Source organism: Tasmannia lanceolata, unplaced genomic scaffold (genome assembly GCF_043159265.1).
Source record: "Tasmannia lanceolata isolate RefF3 unplaced genomic scaffold, GAP_Taslan_0.1 ptg000018l, whole genome shotgun sequence".
In the NCBI taxonomy this organism is placed as follows: Eukaryota; Viridiplantae; Streptophyta; class Magnoliopsida; order Canellales; family Winteraceae; genus Tasmannia; species Tasmannia lanceolata.
The window spans coordinates 58,392,426-58,412,464 of NW_027518695.1; the positions used below are offsets into that span (position 1 = coordinate 58,392,426).

Here is a 20,039-nt window from a genome sequence, read left to right on the forward strand (position 1 = left end):
TCTAACAATTGACTGACTCATTTTCCATGATTTTGTATTGTAAAATTTGAAATTTTCTTTGCTTTTGATGAAAATTTAGGACATGTTTGGTAAGCATGGAAAATTGTTCCTTGGATTGGTTTTTTGTTTTTGCTGATATTTATGAGCTTTTCCATATGTCCCTACTGCCCTTGTAGACTTTGGATACATAAACTATCAAGATTAATTTTATAACCAAAATCAGGTCACATATGGGGATTTGCTTCTATTATCTGAAGGGCCACAAGGCTATCGGCCCATGGTCATGGTCTCATGCCAAACAGTAAGATTAGGGCCTAAAAAATCAACCACTTAGCTTTTCTTGCAAAGCCCTAAACATGATTGATTTGGAAAAAAAACGAGTGCAACCAATATCATGTTGTAGAGGAGCTATTTTCTTAGTCCTAAACTCGTTCTTGGATTTTCTCCATTTGATTCCAGTATTGATCCAAGTTTTGCCTAGTTATTTAATGTTGCAAGGGATGAAACTCGTACTAAGATTTTTTTTATCTTTCTTCAAGTGAGCCCTCCACCTTAGCTTTTTTCTAATGTGTGGTGCTAGCTGGCTTGAGCATGTGAATGGGTTAGATGCATCTTTGACTTTTAATGGAGTGTTGGCACAATCAAACTTTGTTTTTTAATGTGGGTTGGTATTGTTTGATGCTCCTTGTAGGCCACATGGAACAATGAATGGGCCCCATTTGATGAGTAGAAATCTCCCCACTACTGCTATACTATCGATTTGAGATGGACGACTAGTATGATCCCATCAGAGCATGGAGATCCAAAGCAAGGCCTCATAAATCTCAAAGATGAATTATTGCATCTTTTTCTTTTTGGTCTGGCACTCACAATCAAACCGGTGTAGACTTTGTTTTACACCCATTTTACGTCAAAAGAATGATCCACTAGTCTTTCCCCACTGCAAGAGGCTCTCTGTGCTAAAAAACAGAGGCGTTTTTAGTTCATAGTGATCTAATCTTTTTTTTTGAAGCACAATTTGTCAGTTCGTTGCTGCTTTCTCTGGTTTTTTTCTCTCCAATACAGGAAGAAGGTATGGCAGATCTATTAGTGGAGACCTCTTGTTGATACAATCGTTGGCAAATTGATGGATTCAGTCATACAAGAGCTTACATTAAAAGCTTTTCCGTATGTCCCAACCCTTGTAGACTTTGGATACTCATTTTCCATGATTTTGTTTTGTAAAATTTGAAATCTTCTTTGCTTTTGTTGAAAATTTAGGATATGTTTGGTAGGAATGGAAATTTAGGACGTGGTTGGTAAGCATTGAATTTTTTTTGTTTTTTATGATATTTAAAAGCTTTTCCGTATGTCCCAACTGCCCTTGTAGACTTTGGATACATAAACTATCAAGATTAATATTATAATCAAAATCAAGTCACATATGAGGACTTGCTTCTATTATCTGAAGGGCCACAAGGCTATAGGCCCTATGGTCATGGTCACATGCCATACAGTAAGATTAAGGCCTAAAAAATAAACGACTTAGCTTTTCCTGGAAAACTCTAAACGGTTTAGATCAAAGATGAATCATGGCATCTTTTTCTTTTTGGTGTGGCAGTCACAATCAAACTTACTTTTTTGCCTCTGTAAAATTTGTTTTACACCCATTTTACGTCAAAAGAATGATCCATTACCTGTTTTTCCCCACTGCAAGAGGCTCTCTGTGCTAGAAAAAACAGAGGCGTTTTGAGTTCATAGTGATCTAATCTTGCTTTTTCTGAAGCACAATTTGTTAGCTCGTTGCTTCTTTCTCTGGTTCTTCTCTCCACTACAGGAAGAAGGTATGGCAGATCTATTCCTGTCCCCTCTTGTTGATACAATCGTTGGCAAATTGATGGATTTGATCATACAAGAGATTAAATTACTATGGGGTGTTGATGAAGAGGTCCAAAACCTATCCACCACATTGTCTGCAATTCAAGCTGTGCTTCAAGATGCTGAAGAACAGCAAGTAAGCAGTAATGCAGTGAAAGATTGGCTTCGGAAGCTTAAGGATGTTGCTTACGATGCAGATGATGTAGTGGACGAGTTTACAACTGAAGTGCTCCGATCAAAATTGGAAGGAAATATCCAAACCAGTAACAGGAAGCAGGTGCGCAGCTTATGCTTCTCTTGTTTTACTTCCAACCCAGTTAAGTTTCGACATGAGATAGGAAGTAAGATAAAAGAAATTCGGGAGAGATTGGATAAGATTGGACAGGATAGGCATCACTTTCATCTGAAACAAGGAGATGGAGCGAGGCGGCGTGAACTAAAAAGGCAACCACAGATGAGCTCGTTAGTAGATGAATCAAAAATATGCGGTCGGGTTAACGATAAAGAGGAGATAGTAAAATTGTTGTTGGATGAATTTGCATCATCATCGTCGTCGTCGTCATCCAAGGATATCTCTGTTATTCCGATTGTCGGCATTGGGGGCCTCGGAAAGACAACTCTCGCCCAGTTTATTTACAGCGATAAACGGGTGGGAGATCATTTTCCAGTTCGAGGATGGGTCTGCGTCTCTGAAGATTTTGATATGTGCAGAATAACAAAAGCAATTGTGGAATCAGTGACAAAGAAACCTTGTGATCTTAACGGAATCGATCCACTTCAAGTTAGACTCAAGGAAGAATTGAGTGGCAAGAGATTTCTACTCGTTCTAGACGATGTATGGCATGACAATCCTAATGACTTGCAGAGGCTACAGTCCCCATTCAGTTTCGGGGCAAAAGGGAGCAGAATTATAGTTACTACGCGGAGTTCTAGAGTTTCTAGAATCATGGGCACAATCCCCGCCTATAATTTGGGTTGTTTAGACGAGGATGACGGCTGGTCCCTGTTTACACAACGGGCATTCATAGTGGGAAGCTCAGATGTATCTCCGAACTTAGCAGCAATTGGAAAAGAGATTGTGAAAAAGTGCAATGGATTGCCTTTGGCAATAGAAGCTCTTGGAGGTCTCCTAGGTGCAAATACTGATGAGAAAAAGTGGAAGAATATCCTTGAAAGTGATATGTGGGAAATATCAGAGATGAAAGATGATATTATTCCAATACTAAAGGTTAGCTATGATCACTTACCTGCATGTCTGAAACAATGCTTTGTGTATTGCTCGTTGTTTCAAAAGGATTATGAATTTGACAAGGACACTCTAATCCAACTATGGATTGCAGAAGGATTTATCCAACCTGAAGGAAGGAAGCGATTGGAAGACATTGGTTCTGAGTATTTTGATGACTTGACATGGAGGTCGTTCTTTAAATATTCTGGAGGGTCTTACAAGATGCATGACTTGATTCATGACCTTGCACGATCCATTTCCGGTGACGAATACTTTAGAATGGAAACTAGTAATCATAAATTGGAGGACGTTGAGTGTTGGAATGTCCCTGCAAAGGTTCGTCGTACATCGGTATGGCAATGCGATGAAGGCTCACTAATTTTTGAGTCCTTTAATGAATCCGAGAGATTACGCACATTTCTGCTGTTGCAAAAACACCAAACACTCACTAAGCAAGTTGCTCATGATTTCTTCCTAAAATTGAGATGCTTACGGGCGTTAGATTTGAGCAGTACTTTTATCAGAGAATTGCCGGATTGTATTGGCAAATTAAAATATTTGAGGTACCTTGATCTCTCTTATACGAAAATTGCAACCTTGCCTGAATCAATAACTAGCCTCTATAATCTGCAAACACTGAAAGTCTGTTATTGCAGGCAACTTGCTGAGTTACCAAAGAAAACCAGCAACCTGATTAACTTACGGCATCTCGCTTTGAAGGGTTGTAAAATTTCTACGCCGCCGGAACTTGGGAAATTAATAAGTCTTCAAACTTTGACTATATTTGTTCTGGGCCAAGAGAGTGGATGTGGAATAAGGGAGTTAAAGAACTTGACAGAGTTGAGGGGAAATACTCACATTTCAAATTTAGAGAATGTGATAGATAAGAAGGAAGGCAAGGATGCCAATTTGAAGAAGAAAGAGCACATTGACGAGTTGACGTTGGAATGGAGCAATAATAATCCACGACATGTTGCAGTTGATGAGGAGGTACTTGAAGGCCTCGAACCTCACACCAACATCAAAACCCTAAAGATTTTATCATATGGTGGTGTTAGTTTCCCCAGGTGGATGATGAACAATAATCTGATGAATCTGAGCACTGTTAGTCTCATTCAATGTCTCAATTGCCAACAGCTTCCACCCCTTGGGCAGCTACCTTTCCTCAAGAAGCTCGAGATTAATGGAATGGATGGGTTGAAACATATTGAAGGTGAGTTTATTGGTGGATCCAATAAGGTTATTAAGGGTTTTCCATCATTGGAGAAGTTAGAGTTGGTAGACATGCCGAATTTGGAGGAATGGTGTGGAGCAAGGGAAGGGGACATGCCATGCCTTGGTACACTAAAAATATCCAATTGTCCTAAGCTGCAAAGTCTTCCCCACCTCCCATCCATTAATAGTTTGGAATTACGAGACTGTAATGAGATGGTATTGGCCTCGGTTTCTTGCCTCACTACTCTAAAGTCGTTACTAATTTGCTCTATTAAAGGCTTGATATCTTTACCCCCTGGATTTCTTCAACCCTTAACCGCACTTGAGAAATTGGAGGTCTCTTACTGTAATGAGTTGGTGTCTTGGTCAAAGGAGGTCGGCTTGCATAACCTTCCTTCTCTCCAAGATTTAAAAATTCAGGGGTGTCGTAAACTCGAGTCATTGGAAGACGACGAGGAAGGCCTTCCCATCACACTTAGATCTCTGGAGATATCCAACGGTTGTGATAGCCTCAAGTGTTTGCCTACAAGGGGTCTAGGAAAACTGAGCTCCCTCCAACGTCTGGACTTGGTTACTCAATGCCCATTCTTGCTAGAGGAGGAACTGCCCATCTCTCTTCAATCCCTTAAGATATTCTCATGTTCTAATCTTAAATCCATGCCCAAAGGGATTTTCAGCAACCTTACATCCCTCAAAGAATTGAAAATTAGCAATTGTCCGCAATTGGAGTCATTGGCAGGCGAGGAGGAGCTACCCACCGCGCTTACATCTCTCTGGATCATCAACTGTCCTAATCTCAAGTCCCTATCCAAGGGGATGCGTAATAACCTCACCTCCCTCGAACAATTATATATTACTAACTGTCCACAACTAGAGTCATTCCCAAACATCATCGGCCTCCGTAGCATGACAATTAGAAAGTGCCCTCTAATGCAGCAGTTTCCAGAGGGAATGCTCGACATGCTTACATTTCTCTCAGTTGAGAATGTTGAAATTTTTTCTAACAACCTTACGTCCCTCCAAACCTTGAATATTTCTGAATGTTCACAACTCGAATTCTCTCCAAGCATGCTACTGCCCCCCACGCTTAAAACCCTCGATATCAAATGGTGTGATAATCTGAAATCCCTGCCCAAGGGGATGTTGAAGAACCTCACCTCCCTCGAAAAATTGGCCATTGGTAATTGTCGTCAACTCCTTTCCTTGCCGGAGGATGGGCTGCCCACCATGCTTCAGCAATTAGTAATTAGTGGCTGTCCGGAAGTAGAGAAACAGTGTCAAAAGGACGCAGGCCAATATTGGCCCAATATCTCACACATCCCCAGAATATGGATAAATGACTCGTGGGTTTGAAGACTACTCTGGAGAAGGTACACGACTGTCGCTCCTCTTGGCTTTTGTTTTATTTTATTTTTGGTATGTAAGATGGGATTGAACCTCCGACCTCCAGGTTGATGAAAAAGCCTTAACCATTGAGCTAGAGGTTCAATCCGAAATTAGGGCTCTTGGATTTTATTAATCATATGAATAGATTTCAATCCATTATTTATTTTAAAGAATAGTAAACCTCAATTTCTCTCTATCTCTTTTCATTTCCTCATTTTCTCTCTTTCACTTTCTTACAAAACAAAGGAAACAGTTAATTTTACTGGAATTCCAGGCTCATAAAGAAAGGACACTCATACGAGATTTTTTTTTCAGGTTCTTTAATTTTTCATTATATCTCAAAATTTCTTGTCTTAGTCTTGCCATACAGTAGATTATGACTTGTTTAAGACAAAAGGAACCCTAACTAGGATGAATTTACCTTACATGCTTCATTGAATTTATGCTCTGTTTTGAACTCTATGGTATCATTCATATTAATTGATCTTGTAGCAACTCTTCAAATCTTCTTTCTTTTTATTAAGTGTCGGTTTGCTTTAAATGTTATTTGATTCATGATTTCATTTGCAATTGTTTACATTCCCTATACTTATAAGAAGATGAAATCGTGTCTAAACTCTAAAGGTTTCCCTCTTGAATTTATTATACCAACTTCTGTTAGAACTGAGCATCAAAACTCTGTTAATTTTTCATCTTGTGTGTACCTCTCACACACACACGGACACATTTTATTGGAATTTCAAGTTCTTATATACAAAAAGACAAAGCAGAAATTCCAGGACCTTCTTCTCCAACCCAAACATATTGATTTTCTCTTTAAATCTCAAAAATTACTTACTAATATCTCAGCCCCTCTTTTCTTCTCATTTTTTTATAACAATGGACAAAAATGATTTTAAGCCCATATGTTGTATGGGCTCAATTTTTTCTAATTTTCTTTTCTTTTTTTCTGATTTTCTGAGAAAAGAGATACATTTCATTGCATTGAATTTTGAAAGAAGAAAATATTTCAGTCTCCACAAGTTTGGGTTATATGTCCTACACATAATTAAGTTAGTTTCACTAATGCATAAGTATTTTAAAGTTAGGAGGTGCTAAGTCAGTTACCATAGACAACTTCCATCTGCTAATGTTTAGGGATATCAGGCTTGGCTATTTGTTGATCCCGAGATATACAATTATTGTTCATGCATTTTGGTATTGTGTATATTAGAAGCCTTTTTCATTTACACTTCTTTTACTCCTAACATTCAAATTAGTAATGCTTAAGAACCTCAAAAGAGATTAAAAAAATGAATGCTTTAATACAATGCATACATCTATTACTTACAGTCAGTAAACAGAAACAAAAATTCGAAAACTCTCTAATCTAGTTTCTTTTAGCTTAGTATGGAACACCATGATAGTGGCAAACACATCTCTACTCAAAGAAGTTATAGTTCCAAAACAAAATCATGTTTTACATAGTTCAAAGCAGGTTTAGATGCTTTTTTTATGGGTAAGATGGGGTTAGGCGGGACTCCGACCAGAAGGTTTAGATGCTTTATTTGTTAGTATGTCTAGGTTGAGATATTTTAATCTAAAATCAAATTCCAAATTAGTCGATGTGATGCTAGTAGAATGCTCTTTGTTCTAGCTCTATAGATTAGGATAGAGCAACATGATGCTGGAAAAAACATCTACTCAAAGAAAGTCTAGATGCCATTACAAAATTCTGTCTTACATGGTTCAAAGTAGGTTAAATGTTTTTCTTTGTTGTATTTCTGGGTTGAATTTGTCTTCTCTAAAATCAAATCTGACATTAGTTGATATGATGCTAGTAGAGTGGTTCTTACATTTTTTCTTCATTAATTTTCAAATTACTTACCTAGTAGTCTACAATAAATTGTTACCTTTTTGTAGCAAAAAAAATCCAACTGGGATGAATTTACCGAGTACCCATCGCTGAATTTAAGCCCTGTTCAGACTGCTTTAGTTCTTATGTGATTTACTTTTCTTTTCCTTTATTATTGGCTTCTTCCTTTGGTGCAGTATTTGTTTCATTTTTCTCTGTTCTCCTTTTTCAATTAGTTTCAGTTTCTCTAGAAGAAAAGAATTGTATGTATTAAGAATTTGATCAATGTGTGTAACTAAGATCTTTGCACAATTAACTTTATCAATATCAAACAAGCCACCATGGATTTTTATTGAGCTTTCTATTCATTGGTCGTTCCTTGTTATCATTTCTTTGTATCTTTTTTATTAGTGATTTGATTTGCAAATAGTTACATTCCATATGCTTATAAGAAGATGGAGTGGTGTCTAAAGGTTTCTCTTTTGCATTTATGACACCAACTTCTATTAGAACTTAGCATCAACATTGAATTAATTTTCCAACTTGCTATACTTCTTTAGGACTCATTTCATAGAAGAGTGGCAAATTTTTATGGCCGGCTGCCAACCTGACGCCAACCCTCCTCCTTTATCATGGCTTGGGAAAGGCTGTGAAAAACACAGGCGTTCTGTGCGACCGTAAAATTCCTACCAAGTTGAGGGGAAAGTTTTATAAGATAATTGTGAGGCCAATCATGCTGTACGACTCAGAATGTTGGGCCACCAAGAAGCAGCATGTGCATAAGATGAGTGTAGCGGAGATGCGAATGCTTAGATGGATGTGTGGCCACACAAGGTTAGATAGAATTAAAAATAAAGACATTCGTAAAAAAGGTGGGGGTGGCACCAATTGAGGAGAAGATGAGAGAGCACCGCTTAAGATGGTTTGGACATTCCAATATAGGCCTTTGGATGTTCCGGTGGGAAGCGGTGACTCGTGCCAAATTGATAGAGTAAAAAGAGGTAGGGGCAGACCGAAAACAACTTGGGTAGAAACAGTGAGGAAAGACTTGACAGCTAGGAACATAACATAGAACATGACCTTGGATAGGATAGAATGGAAGAAAATGATCCACGTAGAAGAACCCAACTAGAGTCGGCGTTACAGCCGGGTAGATTCCTTTCACCTTCTTCATGAAGTTTTTCTAAAGGATTCATTTAGCCGACCCCAACTAGTTTGGGACAAAGGCTTTGTTGAGTTGAGTTGAGTTGAGTTGAGTTCTTGCCTATACCTCTGTCTTTATCTCTCCCTCTTTCTCACACGCGCGCACACATGTTGAATTTTTTTACTAAATAAGAAAAATTAAAAACACAGACACGCAAACACACTGACATATTGACTTCTTTTTTGTTAGATAAGAAAGAGTTAAAAAAACACACACATACATGTTAACTTAAAATGCTCCATTGGACCTTTCTTAGTTGCAACTTTTTATTGCCCTAAACTTTCTCCAATTTCTTTCAAATCCTCATCTACTCTTTTAGTTTAGGCCTACCAAATAAAGAATGATAAAGAAGTTGGAGGTTACATCCTAGCTTACCTACCCCAAAAAAAGAATGATCCCTGCCTGTTTCCATATGTTTCCCCTTCTCCGTCATTTTTGGATGCCTTTATCCATCCACCGAGGTTAGTCAAAAGTCTCAGTTGGGACTAAATGTGATTTGAAAGACTGTTTCCATGATTTCTTGTACAAAAATAGGATAAATGGGGGATTTTGGTTTATGGATTCAGAATTAATACAATATAGTAGACAACAAAAAGTTAACCTTTTACTTCTTCTTTGTAAAGAATTTCCTTTTGGGTGCCTATTTATGAAACAATATTATGTTAGAATAGGCTTGTTATTTCCTTTAATATAAACCCAATCCTATATTAGGCAGTTTCTATAGAGTGAACATGTTCTCAAGCCAATTTGGTTGGGAAGAGTTCATTTCATTGGCATCATACTGTAGACACCCCATCTTGACTGTGCCCTGCACCTCCATGTTTTGTGCTTAACTTTTTCAAAATTAGTGTGTTAGGACCCCAAATTACACTAGTAGGCGGTCGTCCAAGCGAGTGAAGGGGGCTGAATTTACCATTTTCTCATATGAAAAGGGGTGAATTATATGAAAGAAGAGCTGTCCATAGAAATTGAAAGGGTCGGATTTATCATTTTTTCCTAGAGCTTGCTTGTACCCAGGCCCCCCGTGTAATGTGAAGAGTAACCACAAATGCAATATGTGGCTGTCCAGAAAAGAGAAGGGGGGGAGGGGTGCTAAAATATCATTTCTTTTCCTTTGCCCTCGCTATTGCCCGAGCCACCCCTGCTAGCCTAAAGGAGTTGTTGAAAATGCATTATATAGGGCTGTCTAGAGCAAGAATAGGGGTAGGGTATGAATTTATCATTTCCCTTTTGATCATCATGTTTTCTCCCCGAGACACTCCCCTGTTGAGTGAAAAAGACTCATATTTATACTAAATAGGGGTTGTCCTGAATCAAAGAGGGGGGTACGAATTTATCATCCCCTTTCTCTTTAAAACCCATCGACTAGGGTTTGAAGAGAGGAGGATTTTCTACAGCCGCATTTTCTGAAAAAGAGGGAGAGGGGAGCCTCGTTTTTGGCAGAGAGAGAGGTAGAGGGGAAGAGGAAGCCGCCGGCCGATTACTCTTCCACCACCATCATCGGCACCACCACCGCCACTTCCACCGTTTTCCTCTATTTTAGAACTCTAAACATCTGCAGCCACCTCCATTGATTCCGGCGGGAATCTCACCGGAATCCGACTGTTGGTCGCCTTCACCATCAACCTCCTCTATTTCTACCCCTATCTCATCTCTGCCATTAACCTATCACCAATCCAGCCACCAAATCTACCCGAGCCAACCACTATTAAAACCCCCTTTCCCCACCTTCAAGCCTACCCCTTCAAAACCCATATCTCTAACCCCGGTGGAAACCCAAACCGATTTTCAGAAAAATGAAGAGAAAGATAGCAGAGAGGAGAGAAGACACAGAGCAGAGAAGAGGAAGAAGAAGGAGAAAACCCATCTTCTCCACCCATCATCTCCGGCCGGCCAACCCATCTTCTCCACCCATCATCTCCGGCCGGCCAACCCATCTTCTCCGACCATTCTTCATCCCTCCATCACAGCCATCCCTACTTCTACCGTCGATCACCTCCACCATCTCTACCCTCCACTTCACAGCCACCTCTTCTTCAACCCCAACTCCGATCACCCTCTCCGATCATTCCGCCGGAATCCGGCATCCACAATCCTCTCAAACCCTTTCTCATTTAAACCCATCTTCTCAAACCTACCCTCTAAATCCAAACCCTTCCCCACTAACCTCCACTCGAACCCATTTCCTCCATCATCTTTAACCTCACAGCCATCAATTTCTCTCCCTCCACCCAAGTCCCTTCCACCGCCAACACCATCTCCACCATCGACCACCTTCTTCTTCCCCTCCTAACAGCTCAGGAGTGTTTGAGCTCTGTCTATAATTTTAGATCTGAGCTGGAGCTAATACCTTTCTTGTGAGATCTGATCCATTACCCTAGCGGGTCCAAGTTACGTGAACTTCTGCTAAGTTCTAGCAGGAATAGAAGATCGGATCGGCTCCATGGTATTCCGTCTGCTCAACTTGAAATTCCTCGATTAGTCAGGTAATTCTTACATTTTCCATCATTTTACCTTCATGGTTTATGAGATTGGGTGATGTTTTGATCATTGGTAGCCTGGTGGAGGGTGGTAGAAAGTGTTGGAAAAGTCCTCTGTTTGGATCTAGCAAGCTTGGCTTCTTGAATGGATTTACATTTAATTTTCATGTTATAAGATGGAAATCATACTGGTATATATGCGTAGCAGCACTGTACAAGAGTGGTCCAAAGCACAGTAAGGGTGGAGCTGAAAATGATGCAATTCGGTTTAATGTCATGTTTCCTTAGGTTCTTGATTGTGGATTGGTAGCATTGCATGGTTAAATCTACATATCCTAACCTTGTCTTCGTTTGGCCTATTATGGTTCCTGTGTCAACAATTTGCTAGGAACTGCATTTATTTCCTCAATGTTATGGTGGGGTTCAGTTGCTTGGCTTGTGAAAATCTTGGGATTGTTATGCACCCTAAATTGATGTTTTCTTTTACAGTCTTGATTATTGGGGATTCGGGTTAGGATGCCATACTGTCGCTACTATCATAAGTCCCCATATTCTCCAATGCCCATGTCATAGACGTTTGTCATTTGCGCCGATTGTCGAGAAATTCCTCTCTGGTTGGGCGATGAAGGCGATAGCCCAAGCCCATCTTTAGGGGACTCGCTCAATCCAAGTAGCGCTCCCCTCTTTTGTTTAGTAGGCCTACCCAACCTTTTGGATTTCTTTTAATCATTTTTTTTTAAAAAGAACCCTTCTCGGGGCGATGATAAGGTTACTTGGAGCCCGTCTTTGTGTTTTGTGGCTCATCGGTTTTGGCACTTGAATCTGCACAAGTTGATGCCCCCTGTTATGCACCAAAATTTATAAAAATCAGAAATATCATTGCATTCATTTGTATGATTTGTTGAAAATTTAAGATTCTTCTTTTATGTTAAGTTTTGAGTTAGGTTCTGAAGATGAATGGACTGTTCAGGTGAGACTATCTTGAAAGCTTATCATACTTATTTTTTATTAAAATAAATTGTTTAATTGAAGAAGGAAATCAGATGACTACTCTATTCGATGTTATCGACATGAGTACTGTTTGATTTCAAGGCGGTTTGTAGAAATATTATGTGTATGAAATCAGATGATTACTTTGGCATCATCTGATTTCATTGGAGTCCCCGTATTGGGGTTTGTGTGGCTTTGAAGTGTTTGATATTGTTTTTACTTCATTAGGCTACCTAGCGGCTGGTCTGGGCTAATGAATGTTGTTTATCATGCTATGATTGCTATTATTACAGGTTGTGTACTCTTTAGTTATAAGTCTTTCTTTGCTTAGTACTTGATTTGTTTATATAAGAATTGAATAGAAATTTGAGATTGCCTAGTAGCTCTTTTCTGCTCTCTTGGTGGACTAGCGCAGTCTTCTAGACTTCTTTAGATACTAGAACCTGTATTAGGAGGCATATTCTGTCTCATTAGGAAATCCTCCTTTGGAGGCAAGCCTCTTTTTTAGCTTAACCTCAGGGAGGTTGCTTTGATTTTGATAAATGGTGTTATTAGAGAGTCTTTGACTCATTCACCTTTTAGGTGGTGTTATAGGAGAGTCTTTGACTCATTCGCCTTTTAGGTGGTGTTATAGGAGAGTCTTTGACTCATTCGCCTTTTAGGTGGTGTTATAAGAGAGTCTTTGACTCATTCGCCTTTTAGGTGGTGTTATAGGAGAGTCTTTGACTCATTCGCCTTTTAAGTGGTGTTATAGGAGAGTCTTTGACTCATTTGCCTTTTCGGTGGTGTTATAGGAGAGTCTTTGACTCATTTGTCTTTCAGGTGGTGTTATTAAAGAGTTTTTGACTCAATCTTTCTCTTATTGGTTTTTCTAGAGAGTCTTTGACTCATTTATCTTTTAGTTGGTGATAGTGGAGTCTTTGACTCGTGTTTTCCTTTTCTTTTAGAGAGTCTTTGACTCATCTATCCTTTAGTTGGTGTTAGTGGAGTCTTTGAGTCGTGTTTCCTTTTCTTTTAGAGAGTCTTTGACTCATCTATCCTTTAGTTGGTGTTAGTGGAGTCTTTGACTCGTATTTCCTTCTCTTTTAGAGAGTCTTTGACTCATTTATCCTTTTAGTTGGTATTGTTAGAGTCTTTGACTCGTATTCCTTTTCTTTCAGAGAGTCTTTGACTCACTTGTCCTTTGCGGTGTTATTAGAGAGTCTTTGACTCATTTGCTCTTATAATGGTATTATTAGAGCCTAGTTTCCCCTTTTAGCCCTAGGATTTGGCCATAGGGTGTTGTTTTTGTATTTTCCCTCCGGTCTTTGACCAAAAGGGTGAAAACATAAAAAACCTTTAAAAAATTCTAAAGTATTGAGTTTTATAGCGTATTAGGCGAGTTCGTTTCGAACTACGTTGGCTTGATCCTCTTCCACGAGGTACGTAGTGCAGCTTGGGATCTTCATCCCAAGTCCAGCCAAACTTTGTAAATAAATGTTTTAACCATTTTTCTTCAAAACCTTGTTTTCAACAAGATCTTCCTCTAGAGTTAGGAGTTTGCCCTAGATAAAGAGTTTTAGAGTTTTGAGTTTGTCTTTGATGTGTTGTGTGGTTTGTTTGTGTTTGTGTTAGAATTAGGGGTTTGTCCTAGAGTTATAGGAGCGCCTCCGTCCGGTCAATTGGCGATTCACATCACCGACTGATGACTAGGTCTAGGATGCGTTAGTGATCCCATTGTTTTCCTTAGGACACACAGCCTAGTTACACATAGGTTGTAGGAACCACCTGCATTAGCTTAGGGCTAACCTGCATTTAGCTAGGGCATATAGGGTGTCATAAAATCTACAATTCACTGAAATCTAAATAATCGTTCATGAAGCTTTAATAACTAGTCTGGTCTTTTTAGATCGAGTCTAGGATAGGGGTCTAGGTGTCTTAGGCATCATAGCTTAAAATAGGTGCGAAGAACTACGTTGCCTTGATTCTCGTGGAGGCGGGGATACGTAGGCTTCTTTGGATGAACATCAGACCATCCGAGGGCTCGGGCTAAATCGTTTAGAGTCTTAGGATTTGTTGTGTTGTTATATTGTGTATTTTGTTGTGTTTTCTCACTTTCTTGTGCAGACCTATACCTTTAGCTGTAGCTCGCATGTGTATGTTCACCAGAACTTAGACACCAGTTAGGTATGTCACTCATAATCTAGCGATAAATAGGTGGCACCTCTTTCATTTATTTTTTGTGTGCTTATTATTTCTATTCTCAGGAAATGCATGCTTAGATAGACGATTCCTGAGGATTGTTTCCCATTTCACATGATTTTTGCCCAAAACTCTTCGAGGTTAATAATAAATGGCATGAGAGACCAAGTGTTCGCACTCGGGCGAATTGGGAGCGCTCTTCGGACCTTCTCCATTCGTCATCAGGCACGGACCTTTTGTATCTCTGGTTATCCATTGCAAACAGAGCATTTGTTTTTGGTTCCATGGCGTGTCCATGGATGGCGACTCTGAGTTATTTTTAGATATATCTTGGTTTCGAGCCCTGGCTCCGGATCAGGATGTATCTCTTTCTTTTTATATCGCCGCTCATGCTATGCTGTGAGGGTGGCAACATTTTCGAGAGTTCCTTGGCAGAGCTCTCCTTCACATTGTGGAGATCTAGAGGAGGGTGTTAGAGACCCGTTCCCTCATCCGTCCTCGGATCGGGGTCCACACATACTAAGGTTCTATATAGGGATTTCAGTCAAATGACCAATTTGCTTTTGTAAAATCACATGCAAGGTTGTTTTGGATTTTTCTTGATCCTGAACTATCAACCACCCTATCCAATAATGTCAAGTCATCTTGCAACATCTAGAGAAAATTGTCTTTCTTCCATCATAGTACCTCCATATCCAGACTAGATTAAATTTCCTTGAAGCAGAGATCAGACAATTTTCATAAAGAAAGAAATATTCCTTTATTCAAACCTCCAAATGCCCATACTATCTTCTCCTTTTTGGTTCACAGGGATGACCCTTTGACTTACCCAATAGGAATATCCTTGTTGCATTTTGTTATTTCTGCTACTATTAGAATCAAAACCTTGGCTTGTAACTATAATTTACCTTTTGGAAGGAGGATTATAGCATGATCCATATTCATAAATAGAGTTCATCTTACATGACAAAATATAAAAATTAAGCTTCATTGGAAGGGACTGATCGTTCCTTTTTCCATATTTGCCTATTGATCTCAGCCTTAATGTATAAAAATTAATCCCTGTTGATTCATGCCAATCCTCCAGAGCCCAATATGAAAACATGATTGCTGGAACTTCAGACAGTTATTAGGTACATGCATATCTAGTAGTCATGATTAATGTATAACTGACATAAATCAAAAGTAAACACAACATGAATTGGAAGATTTTTTTAATGTATGAAGAGAAACCAATGCTGCAGCCATCTATTTGTCAAAAACATGCTGCCCAAGGGGATGAACATCCCTCTCCCTATCATCCCCTCGAACCTTTTCATAATGTATCCATTGATAGATCAGGAGAGCATTATATACGATTATAATACTTTTCTTTCATAAATTCCCTGGTAGGGGTCCCCCAAACCCCAGCTTACCCACCCAAAAAACTTGAATCGGAATAATGAAGTAGTGAGATAGAAAATTTTAGTGATTCCTATAGAAATTTCCTAATAAATAAAAAAAATCCAAAATCATGAACTTTTTTCATAGAAGCAATAATAAAGATCCTTTAAAATTAGCAATCATGAATTGTTTGTGAATAAATGTTCCATTGAAGGGAATAATCATAAACTTTTCCATTGAAAGCTTACCACAATTATGTGGAGAGTCCTTGTACAAAAAGCTTCTTCTAATGTCTACACCATAAGTTTCTAGTCCTAGACTGATAGTACTTTCTAAATGAACCCCAAAAAATGTCTCCTTGGTACGCTATAACTATTGAAACTTAAGTAACTAATAATATTCTTTGCTTAGAAAACTCAGAAAAAGCAATTTCTAAACTATAAAAAAACTACTAAATTTTGATTTGCCTACTTCCGAGAAACAAACGATGACTATTTCTCCTATTACATGTTTGACGAAAATTCAAAGCTATCCAAATACAAATAGATAGAACATAGGTACAAATCGCAAAGAAGGATGTGAAGGACATAGGTACAAATCACATATCATTTAACATCAACCAGAAGTTGAAGGGAAGAAAGGCTGCTCGTCAATTCTATTTTCATCAAAATTACCAGCTTTCAATCTTACGAGTATAAATGTCATACCAATCAAAAGTTCCATACATGAACCAACTCCCTTATCTGATATAGGCTATCATTAAAGACTTCAAACAACTTATAAGGAGTAGCAAACTATGAAAGGTAAAGTTATGCAACCTACAATGCATGGAAAATTCAAATACTAACTGCATTCATCCTAAAAACAATCTACAATGCATATAGGTCAACGATTGACAACTCATAACTACCATTTGGACCCGCAATATGTGGTCACAGTAGATTGACCATCATTGTTTTCTCTATTCAAATTCCTTCTTTTTATGTTTTTTTTTTTTTTAAAGTTTAACAGTTTTTTTTATTGCTGTAAGAGTAAATACAAGAGAGGGTACGAGACATCCCACAAGTGTAAAAAACCATACAGCCTGTAGCCTGAAACTTCCAGTCCACCCCTAATCATACCAACTGACAGCAGACTTACCAATATGCCTCCTTTTTATGTTAACTTCCTTTTCTACTCTTTCTTTTCAACTCAACTCAACAAAGCCTTTTCTACTCTCTTTTTTATTCTTTTTAATTTCGTCCACTTTTATCATGGTAAATGGCAAAGATGCCCTCCTCCTTGTGAACCATGTGACTTCTATTCTTTGGATGACTGCATTCTCCTCCGCTTGGAAAGAAAGTCGCCATTGGGTTTTCATTCAAGTCACCATTTTAGAACGCCACACAAGTGAACATCTTGCCAAAAACCAAAACTAGATTGCATCAAAAGCCATCCAATGAGATTATCTTTTTTACCTTGAATGTGGTCTTTCCATTCATCACTTTGGATGACATCATTCTCCCTCTGCTTGGAAAGAAAGTCGCCATTGACTTGATTCGGATTTGATCTAGCCACTTCTTAGTTTGACTTTGTTGAACATTCTGCACTAGCGAACATTTCAAACATGTCATCTATCTCTGCCTATCCCTGCATGTTAATTTCTGTTTATTATGGTATTTCAATTTTTTGGTAAATTCTTTCATGGAAAATTCATTGTCAAGCTCATTAATAGAACAAAGAGAAACAGATTATTCTTCCCTGTGAAGGATCTCTCTCTCTCTCTCTCTCTCTCTCTCTCTCTCTCTCTCTCTCTCTCTCTCTCTCTCTCTCTCTCTCTCTCTCTCTCTCACACACACACACACACACACACACACACACATGGCTATAGAAGATATTACACCATTACATAGCATAGGGATCAAGTTCTCGTAACAAGGGATTTAGTTTAACCTCCTATTAGATGCACATTTTTCCTTCTTACACCCTTTGAAGCCATAGATCCTTCCTCCTCTTCTATATAGTTCTCAATTCTATCTTCTTTTCAAAAATCTAATCCATCTCTCTCCAAAAAATGGAAATGCCACACAGATCATATTGTCCTCTTTCAAAAATTTTACTCAAAAATTTTGTTGTTGTCTCACTCTAGACTCTTCCAACAAATTATAACTATGAGTACAAGGTCATTCAGTTCTTTATTATTCAGTTACGTTTTTGTGAATACCCATTATTGTTTGAATTATTTACTTGTTTAGATGTTGCTTTAGTTGAACATGACAGCGAAAAGAATTTTCATCCTGTTATTTTTCTACAACTTTACATTCCATGACTTTATTTCTCTCAAAATTGTTATGTTTTTGTACTCCATCTAAGCAATAAATCAAATTCGCACCAAATTGACGTGAAGTTCAAGGAATATATATATGTCAACTTACATGCTTATCTTTTCATTTCAGGTTAAGCAAATTCAGGGCACCATTCTCTCATGCAACAATAGAAATGGCATATTATCTAAATATGCAGTCTGGAACGGATCTTGAACATCATGTAAGTATAGAATGTAATAACCAATACGTACCTCTGTACAAAGAAAGTTATGCTTGGTTACTATGAAATTCATGATTTGCTCCTTACCAACCACAAAGATAAATCTGCATACATTTTGATGCTGACAAACTATTTTTCGCTGTCTATGTAATAAGTGAAGAACACAGCATCTTCCATTAGCACGTTGTCCTTTCCTTTTGTATTGTTATATTGGTCTGAAGCTTCAGGATTTCCTAAAGGAGCCTCATGAATTGTCTTTTGACCGAATATGTGGTTCGTTTTTTAGAATAACAAAAACAAGAAGAAGAAACAAGTCCAGAGAGTTGAATTGCAATATTCTTAATAGCTACCACAAATTCAAATAGCCAATAATGAAATCTCCATTACCAATTCTATGTAAAATGCCTCTAGATGCACAGCCAAAATTGTTTTTTGAAGCTCTGTGAATGTTAACAATTTTTCTTTGCTTTGCTAGTGTGTATTCTAAAGCACAACTGTAGTATGCATTTCAACACCTAAACCATGTTTTGAAAGACTGATGCTTCAGATGCAACAGAGCAACAGTAGTATGCTTTTCAACACCAAAACCATGTTTTGTCCGGCCCTAGAAATCTTACTAGTTGAGCCCTTTTGGATTCTTCATCTGTTGAGCCCTACCACCAATTTATCTTCAATTGTGCATATTGGATGGTATGAATTTAAAGTTTGCATCATTTTATTGGAGGCTTTGGTCCCCCCTAGATGAATAGGAGTTGTAGAAATCTGACAGGTGCCCATAAAAAAAAAAAGAAATCTGACAGGCCTAATTCTATCTCACGTACAAAAGGAAACAAAAAAGTAATATAATGAAAACACAAGTGTTTTATGCGGTTTGAAAATGGTGCGTACATCCATGGGAGAGATGACAATTTTCTATTATATGAAAAACAGATAAACAAAGATTACAATTGATTAATGAAGTAGAACTCTTGGCGGCTCTTTGTATCTTCAAGGAAGAACTATTTGGAAATCTTATAGTCAAAGATGATCCATGCAATTGATGTAGTAGAAGAATGTCCTATGGACCTTGGAGATTAGCAAAAAGGCTGTTAGAATTCTATCTATACAAATTTAGTCCAACATTCTTCAACTAGATTTCGACATCTGCAAATAGGAACCAAAGGAGAGAGCGTGGAGAGCTCTTTGCAGAGCATTGAGAACACCCTCCCATTGCAGTAGTTCGTGGTACACGTCAGAGGTGTTGCTGGTCCTGTCCTCATCCTGCTACAGATATCCACGCAACGAAAGTTTCATCCATTTTGTGTTGCTGTTTTGTTTCAGGCACTGTTTTCATGATGGCAGGTTCTTTGAAATTTAGTTTTTTCTTAGGCATAGTGGTTGGGTTATAGAGTTGTTAATCTTTGTAGTCACCTGCTGGGTACCTTCTTTGTTGGGACATCTCGTTCCATTTTGCTGTACCACAGGGTTTTATTTTCAAATGTTATATTTTTATCTTTAAAAATAATAATGTAGCCTAGGCGTGTGGTTGTATTCAGAAAGCTTACCAGGTTTTAGTCATGGCCTTGAGTTGAGTTGACATGGCCAGTCACCCTACTGAATAAAATGGTTGCAAGACATTCTAAAGTATTGGATAAAACTTATTTTACTTGGAGTAAAATAGGACAATAAATTCAAATACTCAATAAATTATTTTTTGATTTTTAGTTTTGGAAACTTGGGGCCCGATAACCCCATGTTCTCCAAGCCTCAAACAAA

The 20,039-nt window shown here is 38.3% G+C and overlaps 1 protein-coding gene across 5 annotated transcripts in view; it reads left to right on the plus strand.

Annotated features, from left to right (window-relative positions):
- The first annotated feature begins 1,388 nt into the window (after positions 1 to 1,388).
- The window catches only part of LOC143851728 (putative disease resistance protein RGA3), a 45,942-nt gene continuing 27,291 nt past the window's right edge, over positions 1,389 to 20,039 (plus strand). For 4 of the 5 annotated variants that reach the window (XM_077361215.1, XM_077361212.1, XM_077361213.1 and 1 more), the window contains exons 1-2: positions 1,389 to 5,670; positions 18,194 to 18,284. In XM_077361215.1, the coding sequence (XP_077217330.1) occupies positions 1,826 to 5,653 (3,828 nt within the window). In that variant the 5' untranslated portion in view covers positions 1,389 to 1,825 and the 3' untranslated portion in view covers positions 5,654 to 5,670; positions 18,194 to 18,284. The remainder of the gene's footprint in view (positions 5,671 to 18,193; positions 18,285 to 20,039) is intronic. The other variant, XM_077361216.1, reaches the window with a different exon arrangement.